Genomic DNA, 24133 nt, shown 5'->3' with positions numbered 1-24133 from the left:
GGGCCAGACTCACTAGCTGAACTGCCAACCCAAGTTCAACATGAAGACCATAAAGGCATTTCCACCTGGCACCACTCTCATCAGACTGGAAGCAGTCCAGGTGTCCGTGGTGGACTGAGTGTACCTAACAGGATGTGAGAGATACAGCTGAGAATTTATTTTCTGTCCCTCCACCCTCCAATCCTCCAACATGTGGGTTCAGCAGTTTTGCAAAGTAACCGTTAAATCAGACATGATATTGCTTATTACAATTGCAAAAGGAATTGCTTTCAGTTCAATTTAAAATCTAGAATATGACACAAATGAACTTATTTACAAAACAGAAACAGACTCACAGACATAGAAAACAAACTTATGGTTACCAAAGAGGAACCGGGTGGAACGGATAAATTAGGAGTTTGGGATTAGCAGATACAAACTATTATATATAAAACAGATAAACAACAAGGACCTACTGTATAGCACAGGGAACTATATTCAATATCTTGTAATAAACCATATAAAAAAGTTAATTCCTTTTGATAGAGTCCAACTACATATTAACTAGTGACAGAACAACCTAATGAATAAAATAATTAATAATTAGTTGTTCCATGAAACATTGTATTTATTACATTCTCTATTTGTCTTGCAGAAGTTTATAATCATTTTTCTTGGTCACTTATCACAAGCACTTAGAAGAGGCCAGCATTTTAAACCACTTTTTATTCTTAATGACTCTGCACCATAAATATGAAGTTAGAGCCAGAAGACATGTTCCTTCCATATGGTCCTATAACCTCTACTCAAACAAGCAATTGCAAAGATTATATGTAACCTCATGATTTCTGTCTCATGAAAGGTGTTTTTGGCAAGTGGAGTGAAAATTGTAAAAAGGAGGTTCAAATTTGATTTTCTGTTTCATAAAGTTTCCACTGTTCATAGTGAGGTAGCTGGCATGTGGCACATCCATGGCCCTGATCTGAACACAGGCCCGCTCCGTGGACAGCAATCAGTGTTCGGGCTCCCTGTGAGAGCAGTGTCTTCGGCAGATGCAGATCAAACAAGAGAAAGACATCTTCCAACAGGCAGGAAACATGGCAGTGCTATAGTTTCTTCAAGGGCCAAGCTCTTGTTTAGGACTCAAGGAGCTTCTGTTCCTCTGAGACCTCCTGGGCTGGGGCCCTTGCAGCGTTACCAAGGAGACCACTGGGCTTGTTAGGGAAGAACTCAGTGACTTCATTATCTTCTGGAGTCTTGCCTCCCGGTTTCGTGAGCAATTAAAAATGAAAACACAGACTATGTTCCTGTTGTTGTTTTTCTTCCTGCCTCCACTGGTTTAAAAGGTATAATTGACTCTGAGTCTTGTTGTACCCCAGACTCAGTTTATCAACGTCATTCTATGTATTTTAATCAAAGAAAGTGTCCAGTAAATAGGAGAAAAAAACAACAACAGTTTAAAGCTGCTCTGTATGATAGCAGATCTGCTCTGCCAGATTCTCTTTGACAAAGAGACTCTCGGTTTAACTTGAAAACCTGTGTTGGTGGTTTCTTACATGCCACATGTGTTGTTATTCTAGAACAAAGAGATTGTTTTTTTCTTAGGGTGGATAATACTTGATTATTCAGATAAAAGGGGAAATAAAGGTTTTGCAGTAGCGATTTGAAGAGTTTTATTTTGTTCAATATAAATTCTGGTAGGTTTTGTTGCTACAAAGGTGGATGCTTACTCTCTCAACTTTACAGTGAAGATTGTTCTTATTAATAAAACTACAGGTATGGAGAGTTTGTGACACTAGAACACATTCTCATTGGAATGATGTGAGATTGCTGAGCTGCTGCTTCTGAAGGTAGAGGGATGTTGTACCTACTGTGGGATTCCAAAACAGTGCTGGGATTTAAATGGCTATTAAAGCAATATCATCTCATCCTATGTTCAGATCTCCATGAGCATTTCTGATGAGCATCTTCTTTTTTTCAATCTACCTTTTGCTGACATTGGTCTTTGAGCTGCTGTGAAAGCCAGTGAGTCTGTAGGAGCAGAGCCACCTCCCTCTTAAGAAAGACAAAGATAATCTGGCCATTGCCTATGAAATACCAGTACCTCCCAGCCTGCTCATGCCAGATCCTCCCCTAGAGCAGGGCACCAACATCTTTCATCCTGTCACCTACACTCAGCCTTGCCTGTCTCCAACCCTTCCGCCACTGTGCAGCCAGAATGAGTTTCCTGAAACTCAACTGTGACACTTAGATGCCCGCTTAAAATCCCATTGCCCTCAGGGTTAAGTCCAAATATCTTAACCCAGTTTACAAGCCTCATTATGATCTGACCCTCACTACGCTTTCCAGTTCCACTTCCCACCGTTACTCTCCCAGGCTCTATGCATCATCCAGTCTGAACCGCTTTCAGAATCCCAGAGCCGACATATGTGCCAAGTGCTGGCAGTACAGAAGATAAACAAAACAAATAGAAATCCCTGCTTTCTACTAGGGGAATCAGAAAATAAGTGAAATATGTAGTATGTTTGAAAGTGATCATTTCTGATGATTAAAAAATAAATAAAACAGGGAGGGAAGGTATAAAGTGTCCCTCACGCTCCAGGTCTTCACATACGTGCTCTTCTTCCTTCCGCCTGTTTTAATGAAATGTAACCATGGCAGTGCTATAGTTTCTGTACTGCCTGCATTCTCGGACTCCTCTCTAACTTACTCATCCTTCTGATCCCAACTTGGACAGATCTTCCTCCTGAAAGCCCTCTTTTCCTTTAAAAATCCATCTTCCACGCCCCTGCTATATGATTTCACAGCCCTCTCTTACTTCCCCTATCACGGCGTTTATCTCTCTAAACTGCCATTTCCTGATTAGACGTCCATATCCCCCATAGCCTGCAAGCTTCTAGGCATCTACCTCGTCCGCTGCTGTATCCTCAGCATCTGGCACAGTCCTCACGTTTAGTGAATATTCGTTGGGTGGTGGGACGTTTGCTGGATGAGTAAGTGGATGGATAGATGGATGGAGAGACGGATGGATGCACAGTTTGGACCCATGCAGCAAGAAAGACAGAACCTGAGTAACACTGAAAAATGAGGAATATTGGCCACAGTGAGCACACACAGGGACCCAGAGGGGAAATCTGAGAGACAGCAGCACACAGACGAGAAAGCATATCCCCGTACTGTCCACTTAGTAGGTACTTGTGCTAATTATTGCATTATTACTTCCCTACATCAAGAGTACACCATGCAGACTGAGAACCATCGTGGAAAATTCTTTATAATGATCTTCCTATTTGTTTATCTTGCAATTGACAAATGCTATCTGATATATGTTATTTCTGGAGTCGTTTACCTGATCCTGGTCATCTGTGAGCGAATAGTGAGAGAGCCCATTGCTATAATAATTGTAAAAGCTCTTTGACTTTTACCTGAGTCTAAGGATTTCACAGCAGAAGATTCCAAATCTGGCTATTATCAGCTGTTGACCAAAAAATTAACAGGACTCTGTTACTTATACAATTACTTAAACTTTTGCATGCAGTTACGGAACTTTGGGGGTTTGGAGGTTAATGACTTAGTATCCATTCAACAAATATTTATTTAGATGGCACTGTGCCACATACTGGTGCACAAAGATGAATAAGATATGCTCCTTGTTCTCAGTGGCAATCATGTATGGCAGCAGCTTCAAACCAGGCATGTGTGCCCATGAGGATACGCGAAGACTTTCCCAGGAGTACACAGGCATGAATAGTGCTAACAGAATTCATTTTCAACTCCTCAAACTGAACTACCTGGAATGTGCTTGCAGGACAGTCAAGCCAGTTCTACTTTCCACTCCTCTTTCACAGTTACCCTGTTCCCACCATACAAAAGAAAGACATATCTCTTATCCATTCTGCGTATTGCATCTTGCTCCAATTGCACTAATATTGTATATTGCCCCAGTGTGAAAAAATACCAAAGGAACAACTAAAAATATTCAAGGAAATCTCCTATAACTGAGGTACTATAATGCTCCCAGCCATCTCATGAATAAATGCATTGTCAGAACATTTTTATTCTTTTTATTTATTTATTTATTTCTGACTACTGTTCGTTGCAGTGTGCATTACGGTGGCTTCTCTTGTTGTGGAGCACGGGTTCTAGGCACACGGGCTTCAGTAGTTGTGGTGGGCAGGCTCTAGAGCTCAGGCTCAGTAGTTGTGGCACACAGGCTTAGTTGCTCTGCGGCATGTGGGATCTTCCCAAACCTGGGCTTGAACCCGTGTCTCCTGCATTGGCAGGCAGATTCTTAACCACTGCGCCGCCAGGGAAGTCCCAAAACATTTTTATTCTTAAGCATAATGTTTTCCAAATTTGCAGTATACGTGTATTTTCATCAATTAGTTACCAATAGCAATTGCATTGTAAACCCAAGCTGGAAAAATATTTACTACTTAGAGCCTGATGTTAAGTAAATTTGTTAAAGATTCAATTTATATATCAATACTTATTTTTGTTTCGGAGAGATATGATAGGGTGATGATGAAAGAATTTCACACATCAAAATATATTACATTAAAATAAAATTCTATGGGGAAATAGAATGGAAATGTAAGTTCTAGAGGGAAAAAAATCAATTTAAAATTTTTGACTTAAAAAATAAATTATTCATGTGTTTTCTTAAACATGTGATTAATAGGTATTAAATGCCATTGGTATTTTGATTCCCTTAGATACATTTAATGCATAAAAGAGTTACATAATGATTTTATATTAAAACACTGATATTCACAAAAATGCAAGACATTATTACATCTTTTGTTACCATAGAAATTTGGGATTTCAGATATCAATTTTTAAAAGCATAGGGAAACCATAATTTTTCAAGACTATTTTAAGAGTAAATGAACAAAACATGTGAAAATTACTTGTATGTAGGAGCAAGGCCAGTGAACAAAGTTGTTATAAGGTGTTTTGGACAGTAGGATAGAAGCTTGGGTTGGGAATGGGGAGCTAGAAGAGGGAGCTGTCGGTTCTGTTTGGAGAACCAGGAAAGTCTTTCCTCGTAGATGGCAACGTTTGATCTCAGAAATAAGAAGTGTGTGTTTGTGTGCGTGTGCCCTTGCGCAGACGCGCGTGAGCCCACGCGTGCGTTTCAGACTTTACTAAGGTGATTTCACCTCACTCTTTTTTAGAGTTATAAAATTCTTTATTAAGATTCTTATGCAAAAACCAAGCATTATTCTAGATTAAGACCTTGAAAAGGTCTTTTTATCAACTCTTTTGGGATGATATGGAAGATAATAAAGCAACTTTAAATAATTTGGTGTGTTAGTGACTTAAACAAGGGTAGAAGTTTGTTTCTATCCTTTATAAAAGAAGTTTGGATACTGGCAGTCCAGGGCAGGCGTGGTGGCTTCACAAAATTAAGAATGAGTGACCCAAGATCCTTTCAGTTCTTCAATCTGCTATCACTGGGGTATGACACTTGTCCTCATTGCCCAGCTAGCTGCTGGAGCTCTAGCCATTCCTGCTGCATTCCAGACAGTGAGAAGGAAGGAAGGGATAAAGCAAAAGAAGCCTCTCCCAGATGAAACAGTTCCCTTTAAACAACTTTCCTTAAAATCCCACACAACATTTCTGCTTACATTTAATAGGTCAGAATTTAGCCTGATGATTCCACTTAGCTGTAAAGGAGATTGGGAAATGTTATCTTTATTCTGGACAATGATGAGACTCCTCTAAACACTGAGCCATCCTAGCAGATCCAGAAATCAACCATCTCACCACCTCCACTTTCCTCGTCCAAGCCTTTATCAGCTTTTGCCTGGATAACTGCCCTCCCCCGACCTTCTACACCTATTTCTACCCTTATCCCCTACCAAAGTCTATTTTCAACATAGCAACCAAAGTGATCTTACTTACGGTTAAGTCATATAATTTCATTCCTCCCAAACTTCTGCAGTGGATCCTTATTTCTCTCAGAGTAAATATCAGAATCCTTACAATGGCCGGAAGACCTCACATGATCTGGTATCGAATTACCTCTCTAACTCCTTGTACCGATACTTCTCTTCCCTCGCTGCACATGGACCTCACAGCTGTTTGGTCCCCTTTGGGGGCCTTTACTTCAGCTGTTTTCTCTGGAACAGTCTTCCCTCATCAGCATGGTGAGCTTCCTCCTACCTTCAAGTTTTCGCTCTAATCTCACCTCTTACCCTGACTACTTTACCTTCCCCATCCCACCCCTCCAAAGACTCTCAAATCCCCATTATTCTGCTCTACTTTTCCTTCTTTCCATGCATTTGCTGTCTTCTGGACGCTATACTTTTTTTCCCAAAGTATTTCTTGTGCTTATTGTTTACTATCTATCTATCTCTCTCTATCCCTGCTACCTCTAGTTCTCTGTCTCTTTTGTTCACTGATATATTCCAAGCACATATTACAGTGCCTGGAACATAGTAAGTGTTCAATATGTTTGCCGAATGAAATCAAGTAATTTGTTCAGTTATGTACTTAGCAAATTAATAGAAAGCACTTTCTCCGTGGAAGGCACACAGTTGAGTGGATACAAAAGGAACGAGGCAGGGTTCCTGCTCACATACAGTTTATAATCTAGTAAGAAGAACAGGAAGTACATACACAACTGACACACACATCAACGGGACTGAGACCAACTGGCCTCAGGACTTGAGGAATGCCAAGAAAAAGAGCTATAGGACTCAGAGGAGAGCAAGTTCGCCTCTAACTGGACTCATTCCAGGTGGCTTTGTGGATGGAGTGTTTGAATTGGACTTTGGAAGACAGGTTTTAGTTTGATAAGGAAACATAGAGGAGTTTGAGGAACATAAACTACCTTGAAAGGCATGAAAGTGGCAAAAGGAAAGGACATTTTCATGTATTAATAATTTAATAATGTCAATAATAAGTTATAGTTTTATTAATATGGTGTCATTTATTTGGACTATAAGACCTTTGTAGGAAAGGAAAGGTAAAGGTATTCAATTATCTCAAACATATAGGAGCAGAATGATAGTTGGGACAATTTTTAGGGAGCATTGAATGCCGAGCTAAGGAGTTAAGCTTAATTTATCTGATAGGACACCAAGGTAGAGTTTGGAGCAGGGCATGGGAGAAGGCAGATGGCACAATCATATTGAATTTAGGGGAGCTCCTTGAGGGCTGCAATTTTGTCTTACTCACCTTTAGACCCCCAGTGCCTGCCATGGCACCTGGCATATTAGGAGGTGTTCAAAAAAATATTAGTTTACATTCCAACCAATGATTAGGGAGATGGTAAAAAATTTTGTCAAATAAACAAGTCACATTCTGGAAGTTGTAGGGAGGATGAATAGAAGGAAGGATAATTAAGGATAATAAAGCACTAAAATATGGTCACTTCAGTGAAAGGAAGGGATGGGTATAAGAGACGCCATGAAGGAAGAACTAACAGAACTCGGAGACTGGTCAGATGTGAGGGTCGAGAGTGGCTGAAGGATGAAATCTCCCCCAAGACAATCTAAATCTCCTCAACTCATAACACACACAAACTACAAGATTTTTTGAAGTGACACCAAATTTGGAGGTATGTGCAAAGATTCCAGTGTGGAGTTAGAAACTAACATCTAATTAAAACAATCAACCATTGACTTTTAAAGCAGCAACTATAGATGATTTGGGGAAAAATTAAGTATAACTGTAGGCATTCATCAGTTTATAAATGTCAGGCCTCTGAATGCTTGGATGTGGGTGAACAGAGGTAATTCTTAGGAGACAGCAAGTGGAGGTGTGCAAAGCTTAGGTCTTGATGCCTGGCAGACCTGGGTTGAAGGCCTTTCTCAGTTACTGACTAAGCTATGTGGCCTGTCAGAGAAACCTGGGGTTTCATTTGCTGTGAGTTAATGATTAAAACAGTAGACAGTTATGTGAGAATTCAATGAGATCATGTAAAGGGCCTGGCACACAGTGGGTGCTTCAGAAATGTTAATCCCCCCTCCCTAAACTTCTCTTCTTTTCTTCTTCTGCATCCAGTGGAGTACCCCTACCTCCAACACAATTCTGGCCAAAACATACTTTATTTATAATGACAGCTCCATGAAAGGTTGTGTTTGTAATATGTATGCTATTTTCTTTTATTCTGTGCCAGCGTCCAGGCCCCCTCCATTTCCTCCCATTTTTCTGGTGCTAACCTCCAAATATGGTTTCACCGGCAAATTTCCCAAGTATCCGTTTATTCTGTCTTCAGGAAGATTATTAATGAAGATGTTAAGTCAGGCTGGCATAAATAACAATGCTTAAGGCAATTCTCCAGACGCTTTTGTTCCACTCAACAGGGATATGGCGTCATTTATCATTAAGTCTTGTTACAGTTTTCCGGCCCCTTGAAAAACTCACGTGAGGGCACTCATATCACATCCACTTGAATTAGTCTTGCAAGTGAATGCTCATGAGTGACTGAATTAAAGGTCACAGCAGGGATAGAACATCTGTTACATCACACTAACCTATCACTCTCTGCTCTCATAAATCTTTACAATCAAAACAAATTAGTCTAGTATGTTATTTCTCATAAACATTGTCTTTTGCTGTGTGTAGCTCATGCCCAAAAGGAGATGATAGACTGGTTGATAAAAGTAACAAAATCTCATCACAGGTTCAAACCTGGTCAAGTGGTGCGTAAGGAATAATGACTCCTTGGCAAAGAGAAATGAATGGCAATAGAGCAGCCTGTACAGAGAGCTGGAATAAGACTCCACCTCGTGAAACTCATTCTACAAAGTCCTGGGGAGAAATCATAACCTGGTTTTAGAACCAAGAATAGTTGCAGTTTTCTTGAACTTCTTTTTTCCTAATAGACCCTAGCTTGTGTCACTCCTGGGGGATTCTCTTTTCCCATTTGCTGAAGAAGTTGAGCATTACACAGATGGCACAGATATAGTGGCAAGAAGAGTGGGGTTGCATAATGATGGAGTAGTTTTCAGTGTCTGTCCTGGCTCCATCAGTCTCCGTATTATTTTCCTTGCTTCTTTCCCCTCACTTTTTTTTTTTTAATTTTTTTGCGGTATGCGGGCCTCTCACTGTTGTGGCCTCTCCCGTTGCGGAGCACAGGCTCCGGCCGCACAGGCTCAGTGGCCATGGCTCATGGGCCCAGCCGCTCCACGGCATGTGGGATCTTTCCGGACCGGGGCACGAACCCGTGTCCCCTGCATCGGCACGCGGACTCTCAACCACTGCTCCACCAGGGAAGCCCCCTCACTTTTTTTTAATTGTGGCAAAATACACATAATATAAAATTTACCATCTTAACCCTTTTTCAGTGTACAATTCAGTGTACTAAGTACATTCGCACTGTTGTGCAATCATCACCCCAATCAAGCTCTAGAATTCATCTTGCAAAGCGGAAACTCTGTACCCACAAAACAATGTTGTGTTGGCCAAAATGTTCGTTCGGGTTTGTCCGGAAGATGGTGTGGAACAACCCGAACGAACCTTTTGGCCAACCCAATAACTCCCTATTCACTCAGCTCCCCTGGGAACTTCCATTGTTTCTGTCTACATGAATCTGAATCTGACTATTTCAGGTACCTCATATAAGCAGAATCCCACAATTGCCCCCTACTTTTTTCAACTTAAGTATAGTTGATATACAGTATTGTATGTTACAGGTGTACACTATAGTGATTCACAGTTTTTAAAGGTTATACTCCAGTATAGCCAATTACAAAATATTGGCTATATTCCCTGTGCTGTACAATATATCTTGTAGCTTATTTTAGACATAACAGTTTGTACCTCTTAATCCCTTTCCCTTACATTTCCCCTCCCTGCTTCCCTCTCCCCATTGGTAACCACTAGTTTATTCTCTACATCTGTGAGTCTGTTTCTTTTTCGTTTTATTCACCAGTTTGTTGTATTTTTTTTTTAGATTCCACATAAAAGTGATATCTCTGTCCTTGTCTTTCTCTGTCTGACTAATTTCACTTAGCATAATGCCCTCCAAGTCCATCCATGTTGCTGAAAATGGCACAATTTCATTATTTTCTGTGGCTGAGTAGTATTCCATTGTGTGTGTGTGTGTGTGTGTGTGTATACACCACATATATATGTACGTATATACACCACATCTTCTTTGTCCATTCATCTGTCGATGGAAACTTAGGCTGCTTCCATGCCTTGACAATTTAGCCTCACTTTTAATAAATGCTATCTTCCCGTATTTTTTGTAAGTTTATAACACCTCTTGAAACAAAATGGAGAGTGAATAAATAAATAAGAAAATAAAGGGAAAAGATTTCTTGGGGACTAGAAGAGTTCTATTCTCTGTAAATGAAGTCAGTGGTAAGGCCATAATGTTTGCTAATATAGAACAAAACACAATAGGTTGTAAGAAATATTCATTATTTAAATGGTTAGCTAATGTTCAGACAGGCAGCATACTTAAGGTCAAAGGAGAGATTGGATGTAGTAGAGGTTTCCACAAAGGAAGAAATATCAAGACAGTTGAACAAGGAAGCAACTGTAGATTCAAACCCAGACCTAATGGGCTAAGTGCCGATATACTGATCACGAAGATTATTGACAGTGGTTCTCAGACTTTAGTGTCCACAATAATAAATCACCACAAAGCCACCAAAACAAGACTGCATTGACTGGGGCACATATCACACCAGAGGTTGTGAGGCCTGCCTCTGTTCTGTCGAGTGGTGTGATTTTGGATTATATTATGCACATAGCCCTACGGTATCCATTACTACCTACTTTTACTGCCTCACTTTCTTTCTTCTACACTGTTACCTGAATGAGCTTTCAAAACCAGACAGAGACAGGACTGCGGCTGCTAGAAATAGACCCGCATTCAGCCCTCTGGTGGAAGGTCAGCGGGGCCTTGACCCACACACACACTATTATTATAGCCTTGAGAATAGGCCTGCGGTTGTTTTATTTTGTATTTCTGCTCTGCCTCTATGTCATCAGGTACCAACTGGCCAGAGGGAAAATACTGGCCTCCACGGAGCTGTGTTCAGTGAGAGAGATCGGTATCTGGCTTCTCCCCCATTTATAGTTTTAATTTTCTTTCCTTCTAGAATATGTCTGTGCTGGAGAATCACCACTGGCGATCTACGATCGGCATGCTTCGAGAATCAAGACTTCTGGCTCACTTGCCAAAGGAAATGACGTAAGTGGCGTAGAGATGAAACATACCGATGTCCACACATTAGAGATAAGCCACTTTCTCTTGGGCTTGAGACCGCCAGGGTTAATGGCAGGGAGCCAGCCCGCTGTGCTTCCGGCCCGTGCTGCCTTGGTTGCCTATCAGAGGAGATGCAGTGTCAGTTACAGCAACCCAGAAACCAGAATCCCTCTGTGAACTCTGAAAGGGCCTGGAGAGTGTAGGACCTAACGTCAGGAAAAGAGATAATAAACAGCTCTCAGCTTTCACACTCTTCAGCATCAACGCTGTGCTTTGCCAAATTCCTGTCTTTTATGTTAGCAAAATTGTCCTCCTGTGTAGATCCAAATAATAAATATTTATCAAGAAGGAACACAGGAGTTCCCAAGCTAGATTGAAGCCTAGTTCAATAAAGCGTGTTTTGTTATTGCCAGTCTTAGCAAAAGGAGAAGTCAGGAATTCTTTTCTAAAATGTCTTTTGTTAAGTAACTGAATTGGCCCCAGCAATTTTTTTCACCAGGAATTTACCTATGTCTCTTGCATTTTAAACAGAAAGGGAAATACTAGTTTCCTGGTCCACTGTTCGTTAGCCCGGGTATTTAGGTCGAGTCCTACTAAATCCAAGACCATGGCCTCATTTCCACCTGGCCTCAGTTTAGCTGCTGTACCATATTGGCCTTAATTTAGCTGCTGCAGTGTCTTCCAAGGTCACCGCTAATTCCTATCTGTTTAATTCAAATGCACAGAACCCAGGGTAGCTAGGAGGGAAAAAGTAAATAGATCCCTGTACCATCTTTCTGAAGGGCACACAACTTAAGGTCAAGGACCACGTGGGGTCTCTCGGTAAAGCAGGCAGGATGCTCTGGGCTCGCACGTTTACCCCTGGCACGCTGATTCTATCTCAGGCTGTTCCCTAGCACCCAGAAGAAAGTGGAATTTGTGGAAGGAACTTCAATTCTGATAAAATTTTACCCCCAAAACCAAATAAAACCAATCCTCACACATGGAATAAAAACCCGTGCCTCTTACTGAAACAATACATTGCAAAGATTGAAAGAATTAAGTGCAAAAAGAACTAAAAACTAGAGCAAAAAATCAAGTAAGAAGGAGGAGGAAGGAAGAGGTGAATGGTAAGGAAGCCAAAGAAAGGGAGAAGAAGGGAAGGAAGGAGAAGGAGACAGGAAGGAATAAAACAACAGGAAAAAGGGAGGAGGAACCTGGGACCAGATTTGTCCCTGTAACGCCCTCCTTAATCCTGCTCGTTGCTCAATTAATATTCATTTCCTAAGATACTTCTACTCATCCCTATGGATTCCAAATAAAAATACTATATTTTTATATGTTTTGTGGAACATAGTGTTATAAATTGCTTTTGCTAGAAGAAAAACTGTTATGCAATAATATACGTGAAAGGACTTTATAATGAAATTTACGGTCATCCTACTCATAGTGAGTATCCTATCCTCATGTAAATGCCTTCAAATCATTTTTCTGATTCTGAAAGACAGGTTAATCATACACACTAAGGAAAAAACCAGAAAAGTATTAGTTTGCACCATATGAAGTTGCTGTTTTTGAGAGCCCAGAACAGTAGAATATTGGCAGTTTCATATGATTCAACCTAACAGGAAGAAGAAAAATGAGATCACTGGTAATCCGGCAGTCCAGGAATAGCAAATGTTAACCTGGCTGGTTTGTTTCCTTTTAGTCTTTTTTTCAGTACAACTATATTTTAAAGAAATGGGGAAGTTATCTCATACAGTGTATGTCCTGCTATTTTTCACTTACTGTAAAGGTCTTTTTCCATATCATTAAACCTGCTGCTAAAATAAAGTACTGCATTCCATTGCATCAAATTGTATTGACTATTGCCTATTGTTGGGAATTTAGATGATTTCCAAATTTATGTCATTACAAATAATGCTTAACAAGCATCCTTAAACATATATTTTTATCCCAAACTACGATATTCTATTTTCTCAGAAACTGTTTGTGGTTAGGAGTTATTGATCAGAAAGAAAGGTGTGAATTTTTAAGGTTCTTGTTGTATACTATCAAATTGCTTTTACAAAAAGCTGCATCTACCTGTATTCCCACTGGTAGATTATGAGAAAATCTACCAATGTACCATCACCAAAATTGAGTTTTATCTCCATTACCTTTTTAAAATATTTGCAGATTTGACAGAGAGAGAGAGAGAAAGAAAGAGAAGGAGAGAGAGAGAGAGAGAGAGATTCATTGATAACAAATGAAACTAAAAATTTTTCATGCATTTACTGGCCACTGTTATTTCTTTAGAGAACAAAATTTTGCATTTGTTCTTTTCTTATTTTCTTATGAGTGTTGTTATTCATTTGTAAGAAGTTTTTGTATTTTAACTACAGTAACCATTTGTTATATGTTGTAAATATTATTTGAAGCTTTTAGTTTGCCTTTTAACCTGGTTCATGAAACATTTCACCTAACTAAAATAGTTATGTTTCCTGGTTATAAATTTAATTCATATTTTAAAAGAATTCATACAATATTGAAAACTATTTTTTAAGTGAAAATCATTCATAATTCCCCTATTATATGTCTTTCCAAATTCTTCTCTATGACCATAGAGATCATGTCTTACATACTTTGTATCCTGTTTTTTAACATAACAATAAAACATGGTATTTTTCCATGTCAATAAATATAGCTATACATCATCATATGAAATAACTGCATAGTATGCCTGTAACATGGTTCATTTAACCAATCTCCTATTTATGAATTCTTGTGATATTTTTCTCCCTAGAATGTTTCATTATTTTAAACAACAATAGGATAAACATTCTTATAACATATATATTTACTAACTGTATCTTTACTAACATGTTCATAGTAAATTTGTAGATGAACTGTTGGTCAAATTATTTATATTTATTGCTTTTAACACTAATTCCTAAACTACCCTTCAGGAACACTGCACCAGTTTACACTCTGGCTAACAGAGAATAAGAAGGAAGATTTCCCCATATCGTCAACAGCATTAAGTATCACAATCATTAATTAATTCATCATATTATTTAGCAGTTACTTTTAATCCGCGCCAATAAAAGTGTGGGAAATAGTATCACATCGCTGTTTTAATATTTTTTGTTATACTAAGAATATTTAATATCTTTTCATATTTTGGGAACATTTTAAATTTCTTTTGTGAATTGCCTGTTTTCTGAGATTATTTCTAATGTCCAGGAGTAGATTAAAGATGTGTATGTGGCTTAAAAACAAAAATGTTAATGATGAAACTATAAAGCTTTTAGAATACAATGTAGGGGATCATCAGAGGTAGGAAGGATTTCTTAAATAGGAGAAAAATATTAACCTAAATTAAAATATTTATAGGTTAAGCTATATTAAAAATTAAGACTTCCTTTCATCAAAAGACATCATAAATAAAACAGAAAGACCAGCCACAGAGTGAGAGAAGATATTTGCAACACATAAGTGACAAAAGACCATTATTGAAAATATATTAAAAACTCTTAGAAGCAATAAACAAAACAGAAACCACCCTATAGAATAGTAGGTAACGACTAGAATAGAAACTTCACCAAAAAAATAGAAATGGCCAATAAACACATGAAAATATGTCCAACCTCATTAGTTATCAAGGAAATTCATAGTAAGATTATAATGAGTTGCGCGACATTGGTAAATGGGCAAAAAAAAATGTAAAGTGTAAGACTATAAAGCAATGAGAACCTCATCTATTACTGTGGAGTGTAAATTTATACAACTGTTTTGGAAATAATCAGCAATATCTAAGAAATTGAAGATGAACATCTCTGTGATCCAATAATTTTATTCCTGGATATAGTCCCTAGAGAAACTTTGCACATGTGTAACTGGAGGTACATGAGGGTGTTTATTGTGTCATTTTTTCCATAGTAGTCAAAAGCTAGAAACTACTCAAGTTACCATCAAAAGTAGAACAGATAAATACATTGAAGTATAGTCCTACAATAGGATACAATATAATCAAGAAAATGGATGAACGACAGCTCACACATCAACTTAGGTGACTTTCAAAAATATGTCAGGCTAAAGAAGCAAGTCACAAACTGATACTTATCACATAACTTAACGTGCAAAAGCAGTTAAAGTTAAACCGTATTATTTAAACATGCATACACAGGTGGTAAAATTGTTATAAGTAGCAAGGAAATTATTAAAACAAAGGTCAAGAGAGTGGTTACTTCAGGGGTTGAGGGGAGGTGGGGTTGGATGAGAGACACAATGAGGACCTTCTGGGGTACTGGCAGGCAACGATCTTGACCTGGATGGTGATTGTAAGATGTTTATTTGATATTTATTCATTAAATTGTATATGTGTACTCTATGCTCTCTACTTAAGTATACTTCACTTTTAAAGGTGAATTTTAAAAATAGGTACGGATATTCCTCCCATTGATTACTTTCCATATGTGAGGATAAGCTCTGATTTGTTTTATTTTTCCAAAATATCCCATTTTCCATATATCATCTGTTGACCAATATATTGCTTGACCACTGCTTTTTAATGGTGCCTTAATCAACTGTGATTCTTTTTTAAGTTCCAGTATCTCTTTCCAACCTATCAGTTTTGTTCCCTTGATGGGTCTTTCCATTCCACAGAATCAGTCACTATTATTGTCTTCATTACTGTTACTATCATCATGCCCATTTCTCTCCCCATGCAAATCTTAAAGTTTGAGTTGGTTTGAACTCTATAAAAAGCACAATTCAAATGCCTGTGATTCTGTGAGTCTTTCTGGGTCCTCCTTAAAGCATACATTTCTCGTTGGCTTTCGATCTTCCCACCCATAGGAACCATGGGAATGTATAAACTGCCACAACTCTGTTCACCCATGGTTTCAATCTCTTGTCCAGTCCTTGACATACATCCCATCCAAGGACAGAAATGATGGTGGGTGAAAGAATCACTCTCGGGCTGCAAGGACTGGGATTCTGTGTAATAAACAGAATCAGAGGCAGAAATGAGAGTACAAGCCACCTGATGATGACAGAGTCCATCACCCTCCTCAAAGGAATTTGCTTTGTGTGTGTGTTTTCTCTTTCATTCTTGTGGATGCAGACAGGATATTGAACAGCAGCTGGGCTCCTTGATCTTGGCAACAGACATCAACAGACAGAATGAATTTTTGACCAGATTGAAAGCTCACCTCCACAATAAAGACTTAAGCCTGGAGGATGTACACGACAGGCACTTTATGCTTCAGGTAAACAACAACAACAAAAAGAAGTCATTACCCTCACTGGGAATAACACTTAAGGACACGATCCATCATTTTAACGCATCTGAGAAGAAATGTCTCCCATGGTATAAGCTAGAGCGGTGACCTACTTTATTAAAAACTTTGAGACATGAAATTTTTAAGTGGTTTCCAAGCAAGTAAAATCTGGGTTTCACGTCAGTAAGTTGATAATATCTCATTTTTCCTTGTTTGGTAACTGCTTCACCACAACGTAGCCCTGCTGTGTAGTTGCATGCAGTAAGAATCTGCCACATTTTCTGCCTTGATATAAAGCTGATCACTATCATACCTGTGCAATGTAGAAAACTGTTTCTTTAATACAAAAGTATATTATGTTAACTATAGGACTAACGAAAATTGAAAAACGAGTATCCTTCCTTTACCTAAAGCCTATTTAATTAAACCCTGCTTTCCTTCCTTTTACTACCTTAACTCATATTTTCATCTGAGGCTCAGACGTGTTTACCTAGTCTTACCATTTTTAGGCACCAATAAATAAATGATTTTAAGTTCAATTGAATGAATTGAATCATATCAAGCCCAACCCTTTCTGCTTCCTTCCATGGCAAAAAGCCATTTGTGAAAGTTAAGAAAGAACAAGATGGGAAGTGGACCTTGGAAGCAGAAGTCTGACCTGCTGTATCCAAACCAGAGCCTTTTGCTTGATCTTCCATTTTCTCTCATTTTCCTTCTTTCCTTCTGGCACAAAAGACTGAATGGGTGAATCCTGGATGCATCTAGATAGGCCAGCTTTAACCACGTACGTGGACCTGCACGTGGGAGACTGAACCATACTGTTTCTTCCCTTCCATGCCTTCAGGCTGCCTTCGGAAGCTGTCCAACTGCTCCATCCTTTTAAGGAAATACCCTCCTCCCAGCTGTAAAACTGTATCTCCCTCCTTCTTTCTTCCCAAACTAGTCTTCTCATCCCTGAGTGCCACAGACGCCTGATTTTAGAGACTCAAGCCTAGTTGTGACTAGCTGAAAGATTTGGCCTGTACACTTGCACTTCAAAAGGAAAACTTGCTAACACACACGAATCCCTCAAGGGCGGAACCTGGAGAGGAATTCTGCCCCTGACCTACTCCAACATGTACTGGTGTCCCCATTCACCAGGAAATAAAGAACCAACCAAGTTTGCAACTTAATATGATTCAGGCTCTCCCAGACCCCAGCGCTGCTAGCAGTTCTATGATCCCAAAGAACTCGGTCCAAACCAACAGACCTTGCTGATGGACGGGCATGCCACCAAAAGCCCATCTGGGCAGTGGGCTCTTGGCAGTTGGTAGTTAAGGGGGAGAACTTATTTCTCTGGAAATCCAAGGAAACCCTCCTAGGGTCAGCATCTCTGACAAAAGCTGGTATCCCAGATGCAGAACAGTGTGAGCAAAGCCAAGAAGGCCCAGATTTATCTCTGCAAACCAAACACTCCTAGGCTTGATATGACTCAGCTCCCTGGCTGGCAGTCTGAGCTTGCTCACACAGACACGGGCATATAAATGCAAACACAAATAATTTAATGTATGGAGTCGGTCATTGTGGCCACTGTGAGAGTGAGTGAGGTCCCAGTGATCTCACTTGAGCCTGGCTGGGGCCCCTGCGGCCTCCCTGCCCACAAGGAGTGGAGCAGCAGGAACAGGGCAGGCCACGGCTTTCCTTGGCCTGCCTGCCCCAAGTCTCCTCCAGGTAGCTCCGTGTCCTTGGACGATGGCTCTTCTCTCCTTCTCACTGCTATAAAGTGGGAGTTCTGAATGGTTTTGTGCCGTGATGAATAAGTGCTGTTTTCCTGAAGAGGCACGTCAGGGAAGCCTCTATAAATACAGGCCTGGTACCATGAGGCCGACTGGCAGGTCTGATGGCCCCTTGGGCTTGGGGTGCATTTGCTGCTCAAAGATCATCCTCTGACCCTCTCTCCCTGCCCTGTCATTTCTCAGATTGCCTTGAAGTGTGCTGACATTTGCAATCCTTGTAGAATCTGGGAGATGAGCAAGCAATGGAGTGAAAGGGTCTGTGAAGAATTCTACAGGCAAGGTTAGTAGTGACCCGACAGCTGACTTTTCATTGCCCCTTCTCCTTTCAGGCATTTATCCTAAGAAAACAGGGAATGGATCATCTATCATGACATTTGTTCTTTCATCAACTCGTATTATCCCAGCCTTTCTCTTTTAACCCTCTTGCGAACCATCCAGCCCTTTTCTGGAAATAATTTGAAAATATTAATAAATAACACTGATTTACCATGGAAACAGGTAATAATGAGGTACAGTAAAAATGAGCAAAAGGGGGATACATATATATATATATAATTTGTTAATGGTTTTTCTCTGTGGATATAAGAATGTGCAGGACTGTTTGATTTTTACTCTGACCTCCATTTTTATGAGCTGAGCACAGCCTAAAGGCTAAATGCCATTTGGGATCAATGTTTTCCACTCTGACAGAAGGACTTAGACTTTTTTTTTGTATTCCTTTCCCTCACTTTCTTAAATAAAGTGAATAATGAAATAGAGCACAGCTGGCCAGTGTTCGTCCTCTCAAATATATACAGTGAAAAGACAAGTGGCCCCAAGTTAGGGTATAAATTTTAAGAGATTAACCTCATTCAGAAGTAAAGCAGTGAATTAACAGCAGGATCTTGATGTCGGGTGGGATCTTGGCCTTTAAACACAGCTTGTTTCTTCAGGCCCGGTTTCAGTGCTCGGGATGTTTTTTCAGGCACAACAGTGCCCTGATGTTAGTGACAGGATCAGGCCTGAGAGGCTGAGAACAAATAAAGCCTGAAGTGTCCCACATACCAGTTCTGTGGGGAGGTCAAGTAGCAACAGTGAGCCTTTTGGAGAAGCCTCCGTAGAAAGATGTGTCAGTGACACTGAGATGGTCCCAAAGACAGAAGACAAAGCAGAACGGATAGGGTTCATGTGGGACCAGCAGGCTGTGCTCTGCATCTCTTTCCTTTGAGTAAAAAGCACGCATGGAGCTCCCTCTCTGTGTACTTTCACTTCAAATGAGTGTGAGTGGTTAGAAAACAAAAGGCCAGTTCTACTTGCCCATGATATAAAATCTCCACTGAGAGAAAAACAAAAGGAAATATGATGAACTTAGAGCAAGGAGGTTTCAGGTTAGATAAGATAAATACTTTCTTTACTATAAGATACAGAAAATATGGAAATAGCATAGCGAGAAAAGGGCTGGGATCTTCATCCCTGATCAAGCAGTGATTCTACTCTGTCCCTCTTGGTTTTGACTCGGTCATGCGTTCTTGTTGGCATTGATTGGAGTTTAACCCTTTCATTTGCTTATCTTGAGCCCTATTTGGATTATGAGCAGTTTGGGGCCTGGACCATGTCCCCTGGGCAGTTGTTAACTAAGTGGAATCGGTGGGGTCTACCAATAAAGGTAATCTGTAAGACGTCTTGGCAAAAACTTGTCCTCATAATAATATGCATGTGCAGCATCATAAGACAGAACAACCTAGAATATCTGTAACTCTGATCACTAAAGGTGAGCTTTCAAACACTGCTGTGGCATGTTTCCTAGCAGAGAAAGGAGAATTCAGAGGGTATGTCGGGTCCTTTTTATTTAATAGCCTTATGGTCTAGGAGAAGTTCAGCTTATTTAAGAGGAGACCAGACTCTCGGGTTATCCAAACTTCTTGTCCTCCATACTGAATTATTTTTTTAGAAATTCTGTAATCACTTTGATTAATCTTCTTCTGGCTTTCAGTTTAGGATTTGGGCTTCCACAGACTGCTAACAGTCCCAGCCAAAGTATCTTTAATGATTTGTGATGTTGAGCAAAGGAAAAACCCTAAAATCAAGGTCAGGGACAGAAGGGGAAAGGAAGATGAGATCCCATGAATTAGGAAGACAGTGTTAAATTCTCAGAACAGACATTAGGATTCAAACATCATTCACCCTCGTCCCCTCAGTGCCTTAAAAAAGTAGAATTTCTGTCCTATTGTAACTGCAGATTGGTATTTCTCAATGAACCAAGATTCCCAGAAGTTTTCATCGAACATCTGCTTCCAGCCTTGTCTAATCCTCAGCAAAGCTGTGATTTTCCTATGTGCAAAGACCCACTGGGGGTGTCATGAAGGAGGCAAAGAATTATAGTTAATGTTTCATAAGCTCAAAATACTAACCAGTAGAGTTCCTAGAGGAGAGAAACTCCAATCTTCCTCTTTGTATTCTCTACATTGATTAACAAAGTGTCTGAAATGTGCAGTGCTTTGTAAATATATGTTGAAATAAGTGAATGACTAAATGGTCCAATTGGAAGACCAATTGTGGTAGAGGTCACAGGAGAAGACCTAGTGCTGAGGATGGCAGAATCTGAGCTGGGTATTCAAGGATGTGTAGTGACTGCACTTTCCAACAGGATAAACATGAGGCACATGTAGCTAGTTAAATTTAAATTAATTAGGTTAAATAAAATGGAAAATTTAGTTCCTCAGTTTTCTTGATCTGATTTCAAGGGGCTACTATAGTGGGCAGTGCAGAGAACATTTCCATCATTGCAGACAGTCCCAGTGGTCTAGATAGAGAGGAGCAGAAATGGACAGAAGCACTGCAGACCATCCCCCTGCCTCATAGACCAGCTTGATCCCATAGAAGGTGAGAATATGAGGATCTGTTGAGGCCCCTGTACACCATGCTAAAAGTAGAGAACATGGCAGTGGGAGTCATCTTAGAAAGTACAATTAGGGCAACATGTATAACTGAAGCAGAAGAAATACGAAAGAAACTAGCTAAGAAGCAAAAATCGGAATGAGTTATAAAGAAGCCAGATAAAGAAAATGTGGTGTATGTGTACAATGGAATACTACTCAGCCATAAAAAAGAATGAAATGTTGCCATTTGCAGCAACATGGATGGACCTGGAGGGTGTTATTCTTAGTGAAATAAGTCAGACAGAGAGAGACAAACACTGTATGTTTTCACTTATCTGTAGAATCTAAAAAGTAAAACAAATGAATGAATATGACAAAACAGACTCACAGGTACAGAAAACAAACTAGAGGCTACTAGCGGGGAGAGGGAAGGGGGAGGGGCAAGATAGGGATAGGGGATTAAGAGGTACAAACTTCTAGGTATAAAATAAATAAGGTACAAGGATGTGGGACTTCCCTGGTGGTCCAGTGGTTAAGACTCCGTGCTTCCACTGCAGGGGGCGCAGGTTTGATCCCTGGTCAGGGAACTGAGATCCCACATGCCATGCAGCCAAAAAAAAACAATAAAATAAAGATAAATTTTTTAAAAAAGGTACAAGGATGTAATGTACAGCACAGGGAATATAGCCAATATTTTATAATAACTTTAAATGGAATATAACCTATAAAAATATTGCATCACTGTGTTGTACACCTAAAATGAATATAATATTGTAAATCAACTATTTTTCAATTAAAAAAAAGAAAGAAAGAAAGAAAGAAACCAGACTAGAGTCAGGCAGAGTGAAAGTAGGGAAAATAGATGTTTCAACAGAGGAGTAAACAGGATTTGCTTCCTCAATACAGAGGGTAGAGGGAAGGGAAAAATCAAAGACAACTCCTCCAAAGTGTCAGACTTAACTGAAAAATCACTATTAACAGAACTATGGAGGTGAGGAGTAAAACCAACTTTAGGAGAATTCATTTTAATATTAAATGGTGTCATGCTCTGTCCTCAGAAGGCTATTATCATCTGACTTCCCTGAACTCCTCAGTTAAGCCAAAGTGATTTCCTCACATCAGTTTTGAGAATCACGAGGGCCCGAGAGACCATGGGAGCCATGGCTAAAGTCTTAGGGAAAATGACAGACATGTGGCATCTCAAAAGATCCTAGCTTAATGGTTAAGTGCAGACCCTCTGAAGCCAGACTTTCTGGGTTGGAATCCAGGCTCCCCTCTTCACTGGCAGAAGGACCTCAGGTCAACATATTTCCCTACGCTTCATCTCAATTTCCGCATCTGTAAAATGGGGGTTATAGTGAGGTTGTTATGAGGATTAAATTAATTAAATAGGTAAAATGCTTAGAACGTGCCTGACACACAGTAAGCATGATATAAATGTTATGTGTTTCTCTCCTCTAGATTAGAGGAGTGCACTCACAACTGAACTCAGCTAAGTGTTTCTGAGACCCAGCTTCTGTACTGATTAACCAGATTGTTTTTCCCAATGAAGTAATTATGCACAATTTTTCACCTTCAGGAAGAATTGATAAAATACTCTGATAAAGCTTTGCATGATGTATTTCTTTTTTGCTCTAGCTGATGGAGACATTAAAAAGAAAGATCATCCTGAGCTTTATACTTTCTTTAACCTTCATTTACACTAAGTAAAACTCTAAGGAGTAAGAATGAAAGATACCAGACCCTTATTTTGGATTCATTTTGTAGCTACAGAGATGCTCTTCAAATGAGATCTTTCTACTTCCTCTTCCCGATTTCCTGCCTACTAATTATTCCCGGTTGTTCGGGTGAAACCAGATGAGGGTCAGGCAGAGTGAAAGGAGGGAAGAAGCATAAAACCTGTTTTCTTAATCTGCAACTTAAAACCAGAACTTCCATCTCATATTAGGAAACTGGCCATTCGTTTTCTTGTTTTTATAGATTTTTGTTCAAAAGCTTATTCTAATCCCAGAGCATACCTATTTACAATGAGCCTATTGTAAATGATCGTCGATACTCTGATATTTTAAATTTTCGCAGAAGCTACCAGAGCAGGGCAGAGCCAGTTGTTGCTAAAGGGTTCCTAGTGATAAGGCAGGGAACAGTAATTCCCAGATAACTTCTTCCAACTAGATCATTAAAACTATCAACACTCATTCTTATAGGTTCTCGATTACCAATGTGTTTCTTCTTTTTTCTTCTTAGGTGACCTTGAACAGAAATTTGAACTGGAAATCAGTCCTCTTTGCAATCAACAGAAAGATTCAATCCCTAGTATACAAATTGGTGAGTCGAATTCAATTTTAATTTTAAATCAACAGTTTCAGCACCTCTGCTAAGAGTCACTAAGAAGATCTACACACAGCTTTCTCAAGATCCAAACGAGAGGTTTAATCAATGGCCCTTTGAATGGCTGAGTCCAAATGAACACTCTAGTCATGACTAATTACCAACTGAGATGAAAAATAGAGTAAAGGCTTTGTTACAGACCCTTAATAACTAACCTGTATTAACTTTGTAGTTCAGAATTGAATCAAAACCAAATGAGTAGAGGAAAGTAACAAGAATCAACTATTGGCTGCTGAAGATTGGATTAGCTCGCACTCTCTTTAGGACATGAAGGGTGGGAAATCTGCAGTTCAGGATCCTTCCAATTTGGTCATTACCCTTCATCCTCAATGCTCAATACTAGGGGCTTGGTCCCCAGGCCCAGGCCCCACCAGCCATGTGACATGGGATCCCATGCTTCTCTAGTCTTCACTTCAAAATGGATTTTCAGTCTCATTCTCTTAGCACCACACTCTCAAGTGTCAATTGCACTAAAATGTTAAACGGTGATGTTAATGCCTCTAAAGTAATTGTTTGTTTCTATCACTCCTTGAAACACTCTACCAATTCCATCTACGTTTAAAGCAAGTGTTTCTGTTCCTTGCAGTTCCCTCCAATTAAAACCAAACTCAGTTGATGGACACTTAGGTTGCTTCCATGTCCTGGCTATTGTAAATAGAGCTGCAATGAACATTGTGGTACATGACTCTTTTTGAATTATGGTTTTCTCAGGGTATA

At 39.6% G+C, this 24133-nt stretch overlaps 2 protein-coding genes across 8 annotated transcripts in view; one reads left to right on the top strand and one right to left on the bottom strand.

Moving 5' to 3' along the window:
- The window catches only part of MTFR2 (mitochondrial fission regulator 2), an 83056-nt gene that overhangs the window by 3242 nt on the left and 55681 nt on the right, over positions 1-24133 (bottom strand). The window lies entirely within an intron of this gene.
- The window catches only part of PDE7B (phosphodiesterase 7B), a 328126-nt gene that overhangs the window by 295684 nt on the left and 8309 nt on the right, over positions 1-24133 (top strand). For all 7 annotated transcript variants that reach the window (XR_003005097.1, XR_003005098.1, XM_024759097.1 and 4 more), the window contains 4 exons: positions 11046-11137; positions 16239-16383; positions 18354-18450; positions 23273-23353. Coding sequence is in view for 5 of the 7 variants with exons in the window: in XM_024759097.1 (XP_024614865.1) it covers positions 11046-11137; positions 16239-16383; positions 18354-18450; positions 23273-23353 (415 nt within the window). In the remaining 2 variants the exon portion in view is untranslated. The remainder of the gene's footprint in view (positions 1-11045; positions 11138-16238; positions 16384-18353; positions 18451-23272; positions 23354-24133) is intronic.

The sequence above is a fragment of the Neophocaena asiaeorientalis genome, unplaced genomic scaffold (assembly GCF_003031525.2).
Source record: "Neophocaena asiaeorientalis asiaeorientalis breed wild unplaced genomic scaffold, Neophocaena_asiaeorientalis_V1.1 scaffold5, whole genome shotgun sequence".
NCBI lineage: Eukaryota > Metazoa > Chordata > Mammalia > Artiodactyla > Phocoenidae > Neophocaena > Neophocaena asiaeorientalis.
The sequence above is the reverse complement of the archived record's forward strand: the minus strand, read 5'-3'. Positions and strand labels throughout refer to the sequence as shown.